At 40.9% G+C, this 21186-nt stretch overlaps 1 protein-coding gene across 5 annotated transcripts in view; it reads right to left on the reverse strand.

Annotated features, from left to right (window-relative positions):
- Positions 1-5560: 5560 nt before the first annotated feature.
- THSD7B (thrombospondin type 1 domain containing 7B) overlaps positions 5561-21186 on the reverse strand; it is a 303781-nt gene continuing 288155 nt past the window's right edge. For 4 of the 5 annotated variants that reach the window (XM_075180948.1, XM_075180947.1, XM_075180946.1 and 1 more), the window contains exons 25-28: positions 14949-15031; positions 12703-12892; positions 9654-9741; positions 5561-6332 (exon numbers count right to left, since the gene is read on the reverse strand). In XM_075180948.1, coding sequence (XP_075037049.1) covers positions 6251-6332; positions 9654-9741; positions 12703-12892; positions 14949-15031 — 443 coding nt within the window. In that variant the 3' untranslated portion in view covers positions 5561-6250. Of the gene's footprint in view, positions 6333-9653; positions 9742-12702; positions 12893-14948; positions 15032-21186 lie in introns of those variants that run through there. The other variant, XR_012678316.1, reaches the window with a different exon arrangement.

Consider the following 21186-nt stretch of genomic DNA (forward strand, 5'->3'; position numbering starts at 1 on the left):
ACCATATATACAGATAACAATTAGCAAGGTCTTCATTAGTCCAGGGTTAATGATATTCCAGTTGCCTGCTGATCATAGGTCAGTTCATTTGATCCTTTCAAAGTGTGATGGGGCAACTTCCCCCAACTATTGTCCACGTGTTTTCACTCTGAATAATATAATAATAATAATAATCTCATATTGCTTGTATCTTGCGATCGCTAGATATGATTGTTACTCTGTCCAAACAGGGTTAATGCTGGTGAAATAAGCTTTAATATGAGACCAAACTGTTTACCTTTTAAAACACCTGAACCTTTAATATAGTAATATCTATGCATAAATAAACAATCTAATACATTTTACTAATAAATAAATGTGGATTGGAAACTTAATAAATGTTTATTATTTACAAGTGTAAGTGCGAATGTAAATGTGTGTGTTATGAACCTGTGGGATTGCATCATAACACGTGGAGTATTAATCTAAATCGCTCGGTAAAACAATATTAATCAACTTGATTTACTTCGTCCAATTATTTGACTTCGACAGTGGATCATGACAATATATATTGTGTCATTGTGTCGCAGTGGGAGAGACCACAAGTCACGTCATTTAGTCACAACTGACCTGACTTCACAGAACTCCCCTCAGGTCTTCCCAGGGGCGGATCTAGGCAATTGCTCTACCCGGGGCGATTTTAGGGGGGGGGGGGGGTGATTTAGGCCCAGCCCCCTTTCTAATTTCTAAGGCTGCTGACGGCTGCACAGTATGTGCAGGTCCGTTCAGCATTGGCAGTGTGCTGTCCCGCTGCTCTGATTGTGTTTAAAACACAATCAGAGCAGCCGGGCAGCACACTGTCACTGCTGAACGGACCTGCACAGTGTGCAGCCGTCAGCAGCAAGCCCCTGCTAGGGGAGGGGGGGGGGGGGGGATCCGCCACTGGGTCTTCCAGGCTGCAACTGGTTCCTAGATATTATATTTTTTACTTCAGCCCAATGGTCTGGGGGAAGGTTGCTGAAGTGGATCGGAAACTCTAGTGATACTTATTGTCAAAGGTCCTAAAGGTGGAAAACAGGAGCTCAGACAAGGTACAGCAAAACAACCCAACAGCTAATGAATAACCCACACCATAAACTCTAAGCTGCCCTTAGACCAGTGCCGCCCTAGGCATGTGCCTAATGTGCCTATATGATAAATACAGCCCAATCTGTATCAGAAAGTAAAAGTAAGTGAGCACACATGCATTTCAACCTAGTTGTTTTCACTTATTTCCACTAGGTGGCAGCAGTGCAGCATGTTTTACAAGATTACTGTACTTTCGGTTTTAAAATGCAAGATAATTGTATTGTGGCCATACCCAGTGGCCTTGTTTTATTCGGAAGGCATAAGGTTCTATGGGGGGTATTCAATTGTTAGCGTTAACGGAAAAAAAACGAGCGCTCAAAAAATCTTAGCGTTAATACGGTAATTACTCGCAGAAATTCCGTGAGTAAACTACCGTATTAACGCTTTTCTCACGCAATATTACCGTATAAACGGTAATATTTTTTGAGCGCTCGTTTTTTCCGTTAACGCTAACAATTGAATACCCCCCTAATAAGGCTAAACAGAGTGTAATAGAACTGTGATATGTTAATGTGTGGGCAGATCATGCAGGGAAATCTATTGTATTCCTTCTGTAAAGTGTTTAATATAATTGTATTATAATTATACCCAGCGCTCGGGTCATGTTGGTACCTGCTTATAATTGTATTATAGTCATGTCCGGGGGTGTAGTGTCCTATGTATGTATAGAATTGTAATATGATCCTGCAGGAAGATGTAATGTCCTATTTCTGTATAGTGTTTAAAAGGTTTTATTATAACCATTTCAATGCATTGGTTAGTTGTAATGATGAGGAGGACTGGTGTAACAGAGCATGAGGATACGCTAAATATGTAGGGTGCAGAGTGTGGGGGCGGGGACATGCAAATCACATCATTGTGGCCCCACCCCTGCTGCTCAATGCACCACTTCTTGGCACGTTATGAAGTCCGCCCCCCACCCACTTCAGTAACATAGTGGGCGTGGTGCAGGGGGCTACTCTGTTCTTCTGGGAGAACTAGAAATTCGTGAGTCTCCCGAAGGTCAATAGGATCACACTGTACCCATACAAAATGCACTAGCAAAGCTATAAATTACTCATAGCAAACAATTAGAGATGATATTTTGTTGTCCAGCTTGCACTAGATCAATCAAAGCTTATTGTTAATGTTGCTGTGATGGTTACTGTATCGGCTATGTTGTGTTATATACATGTACACACTCCTGTATTCAGCAGCTTCCCGGCTGATCTGTAGGATGGCTACATAGTAACTTGACAAGAATCCAAATCGCCAGTTACATTTTCCATACTCTCAATGCTACAAGTTGTAATAGCCTTACCTGTGTGATGTCCTGTTTTAGTAGATATGCTCACTGACCCCCGTGAACTGGTTTTGGTTTTGGATCTGGATTAGCTTCGTGTTTTGGTTTTGGTTTTGGCAAAACCACCCTCATGTGTTTTGGTTTTGGATTATTTAGAAAAAATCCTAAAATATGCTAAAATCACATAATTTTGTTCTTTTTGTGTTCCTACGTTATTATTAACCTCAATAACACTAATTTCAAGTCATTTGCAGTCAATTTTGACCACCCCACAAATCACAATATTATTATCATACACTTTCAGACAAAGACCGCAGCGACCTGGCTGGATGGTAAGCGACAGAGCAATGACACAAACACACGGCAGTTCCTAGCACATCTAGGACACATTGGCACACAGCAGTGGCAGAAAAGAAAAATGGTGCAAGACGGAATTGTCCTTGGGCCCTCCCACCCACCGTTATGTTGGATCTTAAAAATGAATCCAAAAATTGCAAGATCCGAGATCCGAAGACGTAACAATGACGTTTTGCATCGTTTCCGAGGGTGCGCGAAAGTACCTAGCCGAACCGGATCCCCTAAGTTCAGGTGTGTTAGTTTCTCGAGGAACCGAGCCTGAGCATCTTTAGTTTTTAGGTGTTGCCCCAGTTTTGTAGTATGACTGCCATACCTCCCAAAATTCACCTCTTGACATTCGCCTACCCCTCCCCATCCTAAGACAACTCCCTCATCACGCTCCACCTGCCTATTCCACTCATTTCCCACCACCTCTATGTTCTCTGCGGAGACAATTGTCTAGGTTCTTGGCTCTTACAAGCAGGGTCCTCTCTACATCCAATCTACTGCCCTCACCTCCTTGTCCTCTTGTAAAAGTTTCTTTATGGTCTAAGTTATATCTTCTGATAGTGTTTGTGCTCCTGCTCCAATATTTTATTTGTATTATGTTCTTTTTGTGTTCTTTTTTACGCGCCGCATAGATTATGCGGCACCGGCTGACTGTACGGAGCCGCATAATTATGGCAACTCATAAATAAATGGTGAGGATGATGATTATTATATGTACCCAGCCACAATGGTAACCCTGCCCACTAGTTAGGGGACACTCCCGTAAATGTGTCATTGAGGCATTCTCTGGGTTTTTAAGCTAACACTTATTATTGGTGCCTGGAAACCCCCACCCCCCTTCCAGACCAGACTTACCATGGTAGTTTACTTGAGAAATGCTTTGAAAAGTTGAACTTGGAAGATCTACTAACATGATCCATTCTGTCGCTGACATAAAGTGATCTGATTCCAGCGTACGTGTGAGCGTACCTTTCTCCTATATGGTTCTATGGAAGGGCATACTTTAATGTTATATTTTTTGCCCTTGTTATTGTAGAGACATCCAATATAAGGACCCATGAATATCACCAGAAATGCTATAGGTGACTGTAATTCATATTTTCTGTGCTTACAACATCTGGTTACAGAACACTTTGGAGATACTGCTGAGTTTTAATGCATTTGTGCAGAGTAATGCAGAGGTAAAACGCGTTACCTAAAAAACAAAATGCAATTGTATGATAAAAAGTTGCATGTAACACAAGATGCCTGCAGGCATGCAGAGGATACATTTACACCCACAATTTCTTAAATGTTTGATAGCAAAATACGCATTTGCTATTATATTGGAATAACGTAAAAAAAAAACATTTTGACCATAGTAGGTATAACTTTCCTATTTGTGTACACACAAAATATTCTGCAAAAATATGCTCACAAACTCATACAAATCATCATCATCAGTTATTTATACAACGCCACTGAATGTATCATCAATGTAGAAAGCACCTATTAGCTTCAGAGGTGAATCCGCAACCAGAAAATCAGAAGCAGCTAGCTAGTGCTGGCGACCTTCATCATCATCGTCATCATTATTATAGAACTTTTTCATAGAGAAAAAATTTCATTGGCATCAAGTCTATCACTGGCCACACCTGCTCCACACCTCCCACCTCTGCACCTGCTCCACACCTCATACCTCTGCACCTGCTCCACGCCTCACACCACACCTCACACCTCTGCACCTGCTCCATGCCTCACACCTCTGCACCTGCTCCACACCTCACACCTCTGCACCTGCTCCACACCTCACACCTCTGTACCTGCTACACACATCACACCTCTGCACCTCCTCCACACCTCCCACCTCTGCACCTGCTCCACACCTCACACCTCTGCACCTGCTCCACACCTCACACCTCTGCACCTGCTCCACACCTCACACCTCTGCACCTGCTCCACACCTCTGCACCTGCTTGACACCTCACACCTCTGCACCTGCTCTACACCTCACACCTCTGCACCTGCTCCACACCTCACACCTCTGCACCTGCTACACACATCACACCTCTGCACCACACCTCACCTCACACCTCTGCACCTGCTCCATGTCTCACACCTCTGCACCTGCTCCACACCTCACACCTCTGCACCTGCTCCACACCTCACACCTCTACACCTGCTCCACACCTCATACCTGTCACGGCCGCCGCACAGCATTCAGATGCACAGGGAGGGGGGAAGAGGCTATTTTGTCACCACCGCCTCCTCTCTGCTCCGTCTCCTCCCCTCCACTTACTAGTGTCAGTGAGTGGAGGGGAGGAGACGGAGCAGAGAGGCGGCGGTGGTGAGACAAGGTAAGGAGAGAGGGGGGGGGGGGCGATTTTTGCGGGGATCTGTGCAAGCCTCTGCTCCTCTGACATCTTACTCCATCCATATTCACACGCTCTATTACAGAAGTCTAGCAGCACAAGCACAAATAGAAGTGAGTGATTAACAAAGATGATTTGGCATCACGTCTCCGACATTTTGTGAATGATAAATGACCTCAGTGTTTTTTCACAACATTTATTGTTGCAATAGGCTAAGGGGTAAGTTTATTAAAGCTTTTATAAAGGAAAACTGGAGGCGTTACCCATATTAACCAATCAGATTCTATTATTTATCTAGTGCGTTCTAGAACATGATAGCTACACGCTGATTGGTTGCTATGAGCAACACCTCCACTTTTCCTTATTAGAAGCTTAGAAACCCTAAATCTATCCCTCAGTGTGGATCTGTACACAAAGATGATCATGTCTGAGTTAGAAAGTTGGATAAAGCCCAAAAATTAAAATCACAGAACACTTCTCATTTGAAGAAGTTTATTTGTAATAATAATTTAATCCTTTACGAGTCTTTAGCTGAAGGCTTCACTGGCAGAGATGCATCGATGACATATTTTTACATTAAATACAAAAGTTGGGCTATAAATATATCACAAAATCCCATGTAGAAAAAACTGTTTTGCAGGTGTTAAAATGTGTTAACAGTTCACATATATACAATATATATAATTTCATATTTCATTTCGGACAGCCGGACACAGCCTCTAACATTCATACTGTACACAGGCTATATTCAGTGGATAAACCATTGGCCAACAAGGTGATGGATTTAAACAGACCTTTTAAATTGTCCACAAGTCTGTAATCCACAACAGCTTATGCAAAGACGTGGTGCATTATTGTAAAGAAACTATGAGGTATGTGCAGACATGAAATATGACAAGTTCATCCCAGACTTTAAAATGTCTTTTTTCAGTCTTTAAATGTATTCCTGTAGTAAAAACATAGATTTCAGACAGGAAAATGAAGAATACAGACAGATTGTGTTCAATGAAAAAAAGTTGTATTATTTCCCAAAGGAATAAATTAAATCTGATCTAAATCCAGTTACGTCAACACAAGTTTTATGTGTTGTAGAAATCCATGGACGAGGTGATATTCACATACAGAAGTGGAGTTAAGGCAGCTGATTTGTATACATATATAGATGTTACATGTCAAAATCTCCATCGTAGGCCAAGGTGAGAGGCTTTTGCTGAGGGAGTTTGCTTTTTGGTCCTTGTGGCTTTCTGCTGTAAGGTGAAAAAATTAAAAATAAGTATCTAATATACATTGCATAAGCGACTGAATTAAGACACGTAGGGGGTATTCAATTGACCGCAATTTGTTTTTTTTTAAGACTGCGTTAAGTCATTTTAACACTGTTTTTTTTATAATTTTCGAGCGGGTTAACTTTACCCGCGATTCACTTCCGTTTTTAGCGCTACGTTTTGTTTCATGAAACGGTCCTCTCGCGCTCCAGTGAAAGGTTTATTGAAAGTATAGGGTGTGCGAGAGGCAGCCGCGTTAAAAGCAGTTCAATTGTTTTTTAACGTGGCGCGTTAAACAGGCCAATGTGCTGCTTTATCTCGCACCTCTTTGGGGTGTGATAAAAAGAAAAAACCTAAGAAAAGTATTTGAAATCATGTAATAATGAAAATAAATAAATAAATAAACTATGTTTATCAGTAATACCTAACATGTAAAAGTTGAATAATAAATAAGGAAAAAAATAAACATAAAAAAAAATTTAAAAATAAAATGACTAATTAAATATATTTATGTATGTTTTTGGTACAAATTTGTATGTACTAGTGTGTTTTGACATGGTATAGATGATTCTATAGTAAAAAATAGTTAAATAAAAAAATATGCTAAAGAAAGTGCTGTAATGTAGATATTATCAATGTGTAATGCAATCTAATGTATGAACATGTATGCAAATCCTTTTTGTTATACATGACAGCGTTAAAACTCCCCTTAACTCCCCTAAAAACTTGCGAACACAATGATTAACGTAAGGGGGCAGCGTTCCCTCTTTTTCAATTGAATTGCACAAATTTTCACACTGCGTTAACTAAAAACGGTCGCTATTGCAGTTAAAAACCCGCGGGGTGTTTTTTTTTTTTAATGCTGCGGGGAAACAAAAAACAACTTGCGGTCAATTGAATACCCCCCGTAGACTGACAATCAATTGTCCCCACAGTTTCCTATCACATAGAAGCTAAAACTAATAAGAAGGTGTTAAACATAAAAGACCTTAGCTTCTAAACATTATGGAGTAAAATGATCAAACTTTTCTATAAAGGAAAAGTGGAGGTGTTGCCCATAGCAACCAAAACGATTCTAACATTTATATAGTACATTCCAGAAATGACAGCTAGAATCTGATTGGCTGCTATAGGCAACGCCTCCACTTTTCCTTTTTAAAAGGTTTGATAAATCTACCACTAGATTCTGAATCCAGATAACACGGGGATAAAATTGATTTATCACAACCAACAAAAAATACAAGTAACATTGTCATGAAGGTTTTCTAGCCGTAACACCAGACACCAGGAGACATTTACAAAGTGCAAATCTTATTTTGTATCATCATGCGCCCACTTTTCTGCAAATTCACCTGTGTTTATGGGTAAAAGCAGGGCTTCACGGACATAGATGGAGACATCTACTGAGATGCAACAGTCTGTATTATCTGATGGGAGACGTTGGGCTGACTGATGGCGTTCCTTGCTAAGAGCGGATAAGGAGCACAAGTGTTCCTGGTTTTGCACTCAAGTGGATATTTAATTTTGTTGGACAAGAAGATGTAAAGGAGATGGCAGTGGAGGAAAAGGGACATTTAGGGCGAGTGTTCCTGTTTTATAGGTGGGTGCACAGCAGCTTGGAGAACATGTAATACACAGCACAATAAATAGCTTTGTAAATTGAATTTATCTACTAGGGACTGGGCTCTGTATTGTTCACTTATCCACCAGGGACTGGAATCTATATTGTACACTTACCCACCAGGGACTGGGCTCTGTTTGGTTCACTTATCCACCAGGGACTGGACTCTGTATTGTTCACTTATCCACCAGGGACTGGGCTCTGTATTGTGCATTTATCCACCAGGGACTGGGCTCTGTATTGTTCACTTACCCATCAGGGACTGGGCTCTATATTGTACACTTATCCACCAGGGACTGGGCTTTATATTGTACACTTATCCACCAGAGATTGGGCTCTATATTGTATTCTTATCCACCAGGGACTGGGCTCTATATTGTACACTTATCCACCAGGGACTGGGCTCTATATTGTACACTTACCCATCAGGGACTGGACACTATATTGTACACTTACCCATCAGGGACTGGACTCTATATTGTGCACTTACCCATCAGGGACTGGACTCTATATTGTGCACTTACCCATCAGGGACTGGACTCTATATTGTGCACTTATCCATCAGGGACTGGACACTATATTGTACACTTACCCATCAGGGACTGGACTCTATATTGTGCACTTACCCATCAGGGACTGGACTCTATATTGTGCACTTATCCATCAGGGACTGGACACTATATTGTACACTTACCCACCAGTTACTGGACTCTATATTGTTCACTTATCCACCAGGGACTGGACTCTATATTGTACACTTACCCACCAGGGACTGGGCTCTGTTTTGTTCACTTATCCACCAGGGACTGGACTCTGTATTGTTCACTTATCCACCAGGGACTGGGCTCTGTATTGTTCACTTATCCACCAGGGACTGGACTCTATATTGTGCATTTATCCACCAGAGACTGGGCTCTATATTGTACACTTATCCACCAGAGATTGGGCTCTATATTGTATTCTTATCCACCAGAGACTGGGCTCTATATTGTACTCTTATCCACCAGAGACTGGGCTCTATATCGTACACTTATCCACCAGGGACTGGGCTCTATATTGTGCACTTATCCACCAGGGACTGGAAACTATATTGTACACTTACCCATCAGGGACTGGACTCTATATTGTACACTTATCCATCAGGGACTGGACACTATATTGTACACTTATCCACCAGAGACTGGGCTCTATATTGTACACTTATCCACCAGGGACTGGACACTATATTGTACACTTACCCATCAGGGACTGGACTCTATATTGTGCACTTATCCACCAGGGACTGGACACTATATTGTACACTTACCCATCAGGGACTGGACTCTATATTGTGCACTTACCCACCAGAGACTGGACTCTATATTGTGCACTTATCCACCAGGGACTGGACACTATATTGTACACTTATCCACCAGAGACTGGGCTCTATATTGTACACTTATCCACCAGGGACTGGACTCTATATTGTGCACTTATCCACCAGAGACTGGACTCTATATTGTGCACTTAACCACCAGTTACTGGACTCTATATTGTCCACTTATCCACCAGGGACTGGACTCTATATTGTACACATGGCATCCAGGTAACAATCTCTTTATTCTATGTGCGGGATGTGTGCAGGGACACAGAAATGATTAATGTATCTATCCAAACTCAAGTTTTCTAGAATAAATACTTACCAGATAAGGTAAGAAATGATGATGAGGAAAACCAGGATGAGAAAACTTCCCACACATACGACGTAGACCCAAAGACTCACTCGTCCGTCTGCCAATGAGACACAACGTAAATAAACACCTCTTATACACAGCGCAACAAACTGGTAAGGTCCAGAATGTACTATGACAGAAGTGTTTACAATTGCCTTATATTGTACCTATGTGCCCACACTGCGGGATTATGTAGAGTTGGATGTAATTTCCTTCTCAAACGCAGATGTAAACAGCGTACGCAGGTCTCCCGTCTCCTGACAGCTCCAACACACCTATAAAGTATTTTGGCAGCGCCTACACATCCCCTCATTCCCCCGTTTCACTTAGAGTTATAAAGAGCCGCAAGCGTTCAAAAGAGCAGGGTAGGACATTATATGGCCGCAAGCGTAATTATATCCAGATGTAAAATGTGTATTATGCGCAGCACACACTTTGATTCCAACTCTACATGACCCCAATATTTGAAAAAAAATGTAGCATTTATGTGACATTAATCTTTAAGTTCTTAAGCAAGAATATTACACATAACAATGTTTCCTTGTCACTGAAAACAAATCATATTTTGTCAAAATCTTATATTACAGCAGTGATCACGAACATACAGTATAAATATATTTAGACACAAAAAGCGAGATGTTAATTTGTATTCTTAGTGGCCCTTCCTTGCCTGGGCTTGTCACCATAATGCCAGTAGAATTCTAATTATAATGATATAGAACAGACAGATTGGGCAACATTCTGTTTATATAAATAAATGATGTTCCGTTACACTGTCGCATTGAAGTGAATAAATATTAAGGTAATTGCAAAAGTTTCTTTCCCTTCAATCTTTATCAACCTTTATCATACAGACAGGTTCATGTCTCGTATGACATGTAGATTTTCTTTTCATAAACAACTGAACGATCCACTTTAATTTCTTAGCATTATTTTCTTTGGGAGGAAGATCTGCCCTTGATCTATGAAAACCGGGCACTGTATTAGTTGTCTCTGAATTCTCTTACTGCCTAAATAGCATTATTAAAATTATGCACAACTTCTACCTAGAACTATTCACTTATTGCACCTGATTCATTAAGGAAAGTAAGGCAAAAAATTGAGTACAATTTCTGCCAGACAAAACCATGTAACAATACAAGGGGTGCAAATTGGTTTATTATTTTGCACAGAAGTTAAATACAGGCTGTGTTTTTGTTATGTAGCACAGAAATACTTGATAGCTTTTATGGCTGGATCACTTATAAATAACTTATAGTATAAATTTATTTAAAGGAAATAGCGCAGTGCGCTTATTTATATAATTGCAAATGTACTTATTTTTTATAACGTGTGTATTTTGGTATAGGAAATGTCTTTATTTTTGAGACCAGGGTAGGAAATTCGTTTTTTGTTTAAACCTTTCTAGAGGAAAACCCCAATTAGGTGGGGAGAGAGTCTGTTTTGCTGATAGCAGGAAATGCTAACTAAGAGCTAGATTTACTAAGAGTCGTGTTTGATGGCGGTTTGAAACTGACACTTATCATTATTATTATTATAATTATCTTTGACTTATAAGGCAGTGACTTATAAGGCAGACAGTGTGAATAAAGTTCTTCCTGTCGCCCCCCTCCCCTCCCAGCATGCATCGCGAGGAGCAGCTAGAGGAAGAAAAGGTAAGTAAAATCTAATTATTTTTTAATTTAGTGTGTTTGGGGCGCGGGCGGGGGCGAAATTTTGCCTAGGGCGCTGAGAACCCTGCACCGGCCCTGCCGCCACATTTACTATAGGGCGGTTTGAGGCTGCAATTTAAAATGAATGACAATGGGTGGCGGATTGAAAAAGCTAAACCGCCGGCAGTTTGAACAAAACCGCCATCCAAAACACAGGACAGGACAGTTTTAATACCTGCTTCGGAATGGCTTGATAGCTTAAACAGGCTGTTTGAACTATTTTGCCATTCAGAACATAAGAGAAAGCACCATTTACATTTAAATTATGTTGGCAATCATTATTTATTGATTAAGGGGCAAAATAAATGTAATATTAACTTATGAGGGGGGAAAAAAAATTCTATTATATTAAGGGGACAAAATTATTTAATTATTATATTATTCAGACAATATGTAATGACAAATTGTGCAACATAAATAATTATATTCACCATTACCAATCAGTTAATAATATTATATATTCACATTCCCCACATATTATAATGCTATAATAGTGTCCCCTTAAAAAAATATTTTTTAAAAAATTCCCTCATAAGTTAATATTAAATTCATTTCCCCCCTTAATCAAAAAATAATGATTGGCAAAATAATTTAAATGTCAATGGTGCTTTCTCTTATGTTCTGAATGGCAAAATAGATCAAACAGCAGCTGTTTGATCGGTTTGGCGGCGGTTTTGAAAACCCAGCTTAGTAAATCCGGCTGTTTGTATGTGCATCATTATTAAAATCGGGATGGTGGTTTGTAAAGTGGTGGTTTTGAAAATATAAATTCTGCCCGTTTTAATGGCAGTTTGGGCTTTAGTAAATTTGGTGGTTTCAAAACCGCTCAAAAAGTGGCGGTTTGAGCAAACCATCCTTCAGTAAATCTAGCCCTAAGTCTTTTGATGTGAGGTGGTGCACCAGCAACGCTAGCAGCGACAGTTACCCAGAAGGAACGCGGTTCTGGATGCCGTGAAGGAGTCCAGTGGTGGCAGCATTGTAAGCCCCTCCTACTGCGGTTAGAGGGCGCACTTGGGATAAAGAAAGGGAACGGTGGCAGAGTAAGCCCAGCCGGTTCCCAGCAGACAGGGTGGCACAGGCGGTCTTCCTGTCACAGCTTTATTTTTACACTGAAATGTAAAGTAGATCTACGATATGCTCTACCCCAACTATAAATCTGTCCCCACATTTTATATTTAACTCCCCCTGCATTGCAACATGGTTTTGCCAAGGTGCAAAGTTACTCATTTTTTTGCTTTACTTTCCTTAATGAATCAGGTCCATTAGGTTTATATATAACTTATATAAGTTTGTATTCCTGTTCTTGCCTTGGTCAAACAGCTGAATCGACCAGTTGAATATCTGCGGGAGCTTGGAGTTGATGGGTTTGCCTTTTTCAATGAATGTTTTCACGTCGGCTTTCTTAGATTCCGTGCCGGGGACCTTCAGGCAGTAGTCGAGTATGCCGCTAGACCTCATTATCTGTGTGTATCCATCTAGGCAGCCGCAGATGCCACTCTGTGAGAAACATGACCAAGCTGAGAATCACCAGTAGGGGGCGCTGTGCAACAACTGGTATTTTCAGTACAAAGTAACCAGACTACTGTTATACCGGCTCACTGCCACATTTATTAGTTTCACATACACCATAATTGCCAACGTTCCTCTGCCCCTGCCCTGGATGGTCAAATACCAAAGTATAAATGGTATATAAACACAATAATACAGCAATTTAAGATTAATTTCATTTAAAATCATTGGTTTTTAAAGCAGAGAAATGTACTCATGTTATATTACATATCTAACTGAAAAGCCATAATATTTATCTTTCCAGAGTCAAACAGGACCCAGACATCATGGACTAGGACTGGGACTTTTATTTGTGAAAACATTTCTGACTTTCAACATATTGTGCTAATTCTTTCCTCCCACTATTTTGAGCCTGAATCAAACAATCAAGCACTCAAACAATCAAACACGTTTTGGAGAAGTCTAGGTAAGTTGCATATATTGAAGAAGTTGGTTATCAGTTTATGGTTCTCTAAGGGCAGCGGGGCTTAATTTGTTATTTCTTTTTTTTTTTAGCTGGGACCCCAAGAATCAATGTGCTGTTATTCTGGGACCCCAAGTGTCAGTGTGTCATTGTTCTGGGACCCCAAGTGTCAGTGTGTCATTGTCCTGGGACCCCAAGTGTCAGTGTGTCATTGTCCTGGGACCCCAAGTGTCAGTGTGTCATTGTCCTGGGATCCCAAGTATCAGTGTGTCATTGTTCTGGAATCCCAAGTGTCAGTGTGTCATTGTTCTGGGTCCCCAAGTGTCAGTGTGTCATTGTCCTGGGACCCCAAGTGTCAGTGTGTCATTGTCCTGGGATCCCAAGTATCATTGTGTCATTGTTCTGGGATTCCAAGTGTCAGTGTGTCATTGTTCTGGGTCCCCAAGTGTCAGTGTGTCATTGTTCTGGGACCCTGAGTGTCAGTGTGTCATTGTTCTGTGACCCCAAGTGTCAGTGTGTCATTGTTCTGGGATCCCAAGTGTCAGTATGTCATTGTTCTGGGATCCCAAGTGTCAGTATGTCATTGTTCTGGGTCCCCAAGTGTCAGTGTGTCATTGTTCTGGGACCAAAAGCATCATTGTGGGATTTTTCTGAGACCCCTAAATGATAGTGTGTAATTTTCCTGAGACCCTTTGAATTAGTGTGCCATTGTTCTGGGACCCCATGTGTTGGTGTGATATTGTTCTGGCAACCCAAACATAAGTAATGCATTCTCCTTGTACCCCAAGTGTAAATGTGTCATTGTTTCATGCCCCAAAAGAGGCAGTTCCCAATAGAACATAATGCAGATCTGACAATCAGTGGACCCCGAAAACAGATTGTGGGACCCCACTTAAGGTCTGGACTCACAGGTTTTGCACCTCTGCCCCAGTGTACAAGGCCTTATGTGTGACAGAAATCCTAACACCATTTATTATTATAATACTGCTATAATGTAACAGCGAAAACTCTGACACCACTTCCTAAATTGCAGTCATTTTACCAATAAATGTTTAGTATGGAATTACTTTTATCAACATATTTAATCTTTATTACCGTCCTATGAGTTCTTATTCATTTGATATAAACTGATTAGATCATGTGTACAGCTGTCCCCATATGTGATGGATATCAAAATGTTATACTATGTAACTATCGCATATATAGCCACCCCCCACCGAAGTATGTTTGTACGATACAGAGAAATAAATTATACCGTACAGTGCATCAACAGGTCCTTCGAACTATCCTGTGTGGTTTTCATTAATGAGAGCTATTGAACCGGTAACATCTACATCATTTAAATAACATTTGCATATAAACATGTGTTCACTGTCCCCAAAAAATATTAATAAATCTTGTAATGGACGGTCACAGCAATCCAGGAGCATCTATGGTCCAACGTAAATATTTCCTTTGCCCGTTTCACTGAGTCTCCTCTAGGTGGCGCTATGTCCTTTCTAAATAAACCACAACTTCTGTTTTGTACTTGTGTGTGGAATTAAGGTGATTATGTAGACTGGTTCTCTCTAAGTAGGTTACCTGCATACAATAGGAGAATGGCTTTCTGCATGGTGGGTCGCAGTTTCGAACGGCAGCAGGCTGGGAGTTAGGAGCGCAACCACCTGCAAGGAGAAAAACATCAAAACCTATTAAAGTCCTCTCTCTCTGTATCTACACAGATCTTCTCTCAAATAGTCTCATCCCTGGCTGCGTTATTGTTTCCTTCTGTCTGTCTTTGTACTGATCAGTGATGCTGTGTGGTGCAGGCAACAATGTCGTACTGTTGCAGGTTTTGTATTCAGTACTATAATGTGGAGTCACAATAATGATACTATTATTATTATTATTAATAATAATATTAATAATAATAATATTATTAATAATAATAGTAATATAATAATAACATTGCTGCCAACATTTTCAAGCAAAAAGTATGCAGTAGAATCAGTGGCACTATATAAATAAATGGTGATGATGATATTCCCGGCTGCGGTTAAGCCCAGGCATCTAAACCCGGCATTCGTGGTGCTGTCTGTGCATCTTGGAGCACTGCAATGTCCGTTATGACATGTTTGCTGAATTTCATCATAAGATACATGCAGAGTTTATGCAGAAACATTGCTGAGAACTGAGACATGCTGAGATATCATCATCATCATCAGATATCGCTTGGTGCTGTTTAGCTATATCTAATTTAAATAATGCAGGGACTGGTGGGAGGGTAATGGGGTTGTCTCATGCCCTAATTCTTCCCACGGCCTCTGTGGTTCCTAGCGGCCCCACGCTGGGTTACTGCGTGGTATGCGGATTGGTTTCTCTTGCAGGATGAACGTGTTGCTTCCTCCATACTGGTTAGTACATGTGTAAACAGCAGCATACATCAAGGTCCATTACTGTCTGGAAACAATAGAGGCTGCTCTACAGACATGCATTATATAAATATAATTACCGACTGTTACTAACTTTCAGGGACATTAAAAAAAAATCATATTCCTGAAAACTTGTATACCTGGAGCTGTTCCTATTTTTTGCCTTAATAGCACAGTACAATCGTTCTTAGTCTGTACATAAGTTGCAATTCCCACTGTCCATTCGTATTGCTTTATTTGGTAATATTTATTACAGTTGCGTATTTAAAACAATATAGCTCTATTCATAGAACGTGTCACTACGGCAATTGTAGTTCCTCAATAGTCACCGAAATAATTATCAACAGGCACCAGTGCAGCGTGGATTTGGCTATATATAAAGTGTAAGGTATACGAGGCGAAACAAGCACCACACATATCGAGACCTATCATATATTATATAGCTAATAAAAATCTAACACAAGTAATGGGTTAATAACGGCTAATGTCAGCTTCTATTTCTAGTGTTCCGAATTATATCAACAATACTGAATCAGGCTTTCAAACTGTGATATTTGCTATGCTGCAATATGACACTGTTTCATAAGGTGTTAATTAATCATTAAATATTAGCCGAATTATCTAGAGCAGAAAGAGATCCTCTTTATAAAAAGTGTGTATAATCGGGGGTATGAGCCTGGGGGGTGGAGGGAAATACATATTTTAATATTGATTCATAATGGCAATTATTTATTTATATTATAATGAAGATGCCATTAGATTTAGGAACAAAATAAGAAACTATGTTTAAAAACATGAAAGCATTTACATGAAGACATAATATATATGTCCGTGATTGGCAACCTGATACACTTCGGGGGCCACAATGGGTGGCCCTCCGACCTTCAAAAGGCCCACACATTACCCTTAATCTCAGTAATGCAGAAAAACAATATATTTAATCAAACAAAGTGACACCTATCTGTAATAACATATCAGCAAGTGTTTTCTACAAGTCTTAACGCTCATTATTTTGTAATGTATTTCTACACAAAAGTGGTGAGAGTTATCTCTTTTTGGTACGCATCTGACAATAATGTGGAAAGCAGCTGGGGGACCACAGTTGAAGGATCAGAGGTCCCCCTGCTGCCCATCACTGATGTAAGTGTCACAGATTTGGGTTAACTAATACGAAAACCCATTATTGAGAAAAGAAGTTACAAGAAAAAATGCCTATAGCAACCAATCAGATTCTAGTTATCATTTATTTAGTACATTCTACAACATGATAACTAGAATCTGATTGGTTGCTGTAGGCAACATCTCCACTTTTTCAAACCCACAGCTTGATAAATTTACCCCTTAATCACGTTTACCAACTAAGTTATGTAAAAAACAAACAAACACACACACATTCTGTTTTTAAAAACAAATTTAAAACAAAAAGTGCGCGACATTGCACTAAAAGACAAAATTCCCCTTAACCCTCAGCCCAAATATATCTGCACCAATATCAGGTGGCACAGTCTTAGCAGACCTCAAAGTGGGGTCTCTTATCTACTCTGATCTCGAGCTCAAAGTTCCAACCAATAATATACATAAGAACATATTTGAAACAGTCCTGTTTCCCGATCCCAAACTTGTGATTGGCTGGAAGTTCTCAGCCAGAGAAAACATTTTACAATGGACTGTGGTCACTAGGAACAGTTACCTCCATTTGCGCTGGTATGATCAAAAGCTTAGGCAAACCGAGGGGGGGGGGGGGGGTTTCCCAGTGCCAGGAACCCCCCCTCCAAGTCTGGGGCACTGTATAATTGAGGTGGCTGGACCCTGCCCCCATTTCACACGGCTCTACTTGAAAAGGGAGAGCTGCGTGCACCTAACAGTAGTGCACGCAGCATTGCCCATGTATATTATGGGGATAGGAAGAGTTGGAGAGCAGCCAAGCACTGTATAAAGTTATAGCCACGCCCCCATGCATGCTGGTCACGCCCACTGGCGGCGTGGTGTGGAAACCCCCCCTCTACAAATCCTGTGTTTGCCCCTGAAAAGGACGTGTGGCCTAAAGAATTACTGTGTTACATGTAGGGATGAGCGCACTCGGATTTATGAAATCCGAGCCCACCCGAACGTTGCGGATCCGAGTCGGATCCGAGACAGATCCGGGTATTGGCGCCAAATTCAAAAGTGAAACTGAGGCTCTGACTCATAATCCCGTTGTCGGATCTCGCGATACTCGGATCCTATAAATTCCCCGCTAGTCGCCGCCATCTTCACTCGGGCATTGATCAGGGTAGAGGGAGGGTGTGTTAGGTGGTCCTCTGTGCTGTTTAGTTCTGTGCTGTTTAGTTCTGTGCTGTTTAGTTCTGTGCTGTTTAGTTCTGTGCTGTTTAGTGCTGTGCTGTGCTGTGCTGTGCTGTGCTGTGCTGTGTTCTGCAGTATCAGTCCAGTGGTGCTGTGTGCTGTGCTCTGTCCTTCTGAGGTCAGTGGTGCTGCTGGGTCCTGTGCTGTGTCCTGTTCAGTCCAGTGGTGCTGTGTCCTGTGCTCTGTGCTTCTAAGGGCATAGTTATTTCCCCAATATTCCCCTGTGTTTAAAAAAATAAAAAAAAGTTTTTTTAAAAAATACCAAAAACTACTTTAATTTTTTTTAATTACCACAAAATTTGCACAACCAATCCTGCAGTATAAGCCCATTGGTACTGCAATATTACCAAGTTCACACATTCAGCAGTAAAAGTCCAGTGGTACTGCAATATTACAAAGTTTACACATTCTGCAGTATCAGTCCAGTGGTGCTGTGTCCTGTGCTCTGTCCTGCTGAGTTCCGTAGTGCTGCTGGGTCCTGTGCCGTGTCCTGTTCAGTCCAGTGGTGCTGTGTCCTGTGCTCTGTGCTTCTAAGGGCATAGTTATTTCCCCATTATTCCCAAGTTTTTAAAAAATAAAAAAAAAGTAAAAAAAAAAAAAAAATTTAAAAAAAAAAAAAAATATAATAATTATAACCAAATTTGCAAAACCAATCCAGCATTATAAGTCCATTGGTACTGCAATATTACCAAGTTCACACATTCTGCAGTATCAGTCCAGTGGTGCTGTGTCCTGTGCTCTGTCCTGCTGAGTTCCGTAGTGCTGCTGGGTCCTGTGCCGTGTCCTGTTCAGTCCAGTGGTGCTGTGTCCTGTGCTCTGTGCTTCTAAGGGCATAGTTATTTCCCCACTATTCCCAAGTTTTTTAAAAATAAAAAAAAAGTAAAAAAAAATAAAAAATTTTAAAAAAAAAAAATATATAATAATTATAACCAAATTTGCAAAACCAATCCAGCAGTATAAGTCCATTGGTACTGCAATATTACCAAGTTCACACATTCTGCAGTATCAGTCCAGTGGTGCTGTGTCCTGTGCTCTGTCCTGCTGAGTTCCGTAGTGCTGCTGGGTCCTGTGCCGTGTCCTGTTCAGTCCAGTGGTGCTGTGTCCTGTGCTCTGTGCTTCTAAGGGCATAGTTATTTCCCCACTATTCCCAAGTTTTTTAAAAATAAAAAAAAAGTAAAAAAAAATAAAAAATGTAAAAAAAAAAAAATATATAATAATTATAACCAAATTTGCAAAACCAATCCAGCAGTATAAGTCCATTGGTACTGCAATATTACCAAGTTCACACATTCTGCAGTATCAGTCCAGTGGTGCTGTGTCCTGTGCTCTGTCCTGCTGAGTTCCGTAGTGCTGCTGGGTCCTGTGCCGTGTCCTGTTCAGTCCAGTGGTGCTGTGTCCTGTGCTCTGTGCTTCTAAGGGCATAGTTATTTCCCCACTATTCCCAAGTTTTTTAAAAATAAAAAAAAAGTAAAAAAAAATAAAAAATTAAAAAAAAAAAAAATATATAATAATTATAACCAAATTTGCAAAACCAATCCAGCAGTATAAGTCCATTGGTACTGCAATATTACCAAGTTCACACATTCTGCAGTATCAGTCCAGTGGTGCTGTGTCCTGTGCTCTGTCCTGCTGAGTTCCGTAGTGCTGCTGGGTCCTGTGCCGTGTCCTGTTCAGTCCAGTGGTGCTGTGTCCTGTGCTCTGTGCTTCTAAGGGCATAGTTATTTCCCCACTATTCCCAAGTTTTTTAAAAATAAAAAAAAAGTAAAAAAAAATAAAAAATTAAAAAAAAAAAATAAATATAATAATTATAACCAAATTTGCAAAACCAATCCAGCAGTATAAGTCCATTGGTACTGCAATATTACCAAGTTCACACATTCTGCAGTATCTTGTGCTACATATAATGGAGACCAAAAATTTGGAGGATAAAGTAGGGAAAGATCAAGACCCACTTCCTCCTAATGCTGAAGCTGCTGCCACTAGTCATGACATAGACGATGAAATGCCATCAACGTCGTCTTCCAAGCCCGATGCCCAATCTCGTAGTACCGGGCATGTAAAATCCAAAAAGCCCAAGTTAAGAAAAAGTAGCAAAAAGAGAAACTTAAAATCATCTGAGGAGAAACGTAAAGTTGCCAATATGCCATTTACGACACGGAGTGGCAAGGAACGGCTTAGGCCCTGGCCCGTGTTCATGACTAGTGGTTCAGCTTCACCCACGGATCTTAGCCCTCCTCCTCCTCCCCCCCCCTACAAAAAATTGAAGAGAGTTATGCTGTCAGCAACAAAACAGCAAACAACTCTGCCTTCTAAAGAGAAATTATCACAAATCCCCAAGGCGAGTCCAAGGGTGTTGGTGGTTGTCAAGCCTGACCTTCCCATCACTGTACGGGAAGAGGTGGCTCGGGAGGAGGCTATTGATGATGTAGCTGGCGCTGTGGAGGAACTTGATGATGAGGATGGTGATGTGGTTATTGTAAATGAGGCACCAGGGGGGGAAACAGCTGATGTCCATGGGATGAAAAAGCCCATCGTCATGCCTGGTCAGAAGACCAAAAAATGCACCTCTTCGGTCTGGAGTTATTTTTATCCAAATCCAGACAACCAATGTATGGCAATATGTAGCTTATGTAAAGCTCAAATAAGCAGGGGTAAGGATCTTGCCCACCTAGGAACATCCTCCCTTATACGTCACCTGAATAACCTTCATAGTTCAGTGGTTAGTTCAGGAACTGGGGCTAGGACCCTCATCGGTACAGGGACACCTAAATCCCGTGGTCCAGTTGGATACACACCAGCAACACCCTCCTCGTCAACTTCCTCCACAATCTCCATCAGATTCAGTCCTGCAGCCCAAGTCAGCAGCCAGACTGAGTCCTCCTCAATACGGGATTCATCCGAGGAATCCTGCAGCGGTACGCCTACTACTGCCACTGCTGCTGTTGCTGCTGTTAGTCGGTCATCTTCCCAGAGGGGAAGTCGTAAGACCGCTAAGTCTTTCACAAAACAATTGACCGTCCAACAGTCGTTTGCCATGACCACCAAATACGATAGTAGTCACCCTA

This window comes from Mixophyes fleayi, chromosome 7, assembly GCF_038048845.1.
Source record: "Mixophyes fleayi isolate aMixFle1 chromosome 7, aMixFle1.hap1, whole genome shotgun sequence".
In the NCBI taxonomy this organism is placed as follows: Eukaryota; Metazoa; Chordata; class Amphibia; order Anura; family Limnodynastidae; genus Mixophyes; species Mixophyes fleayi.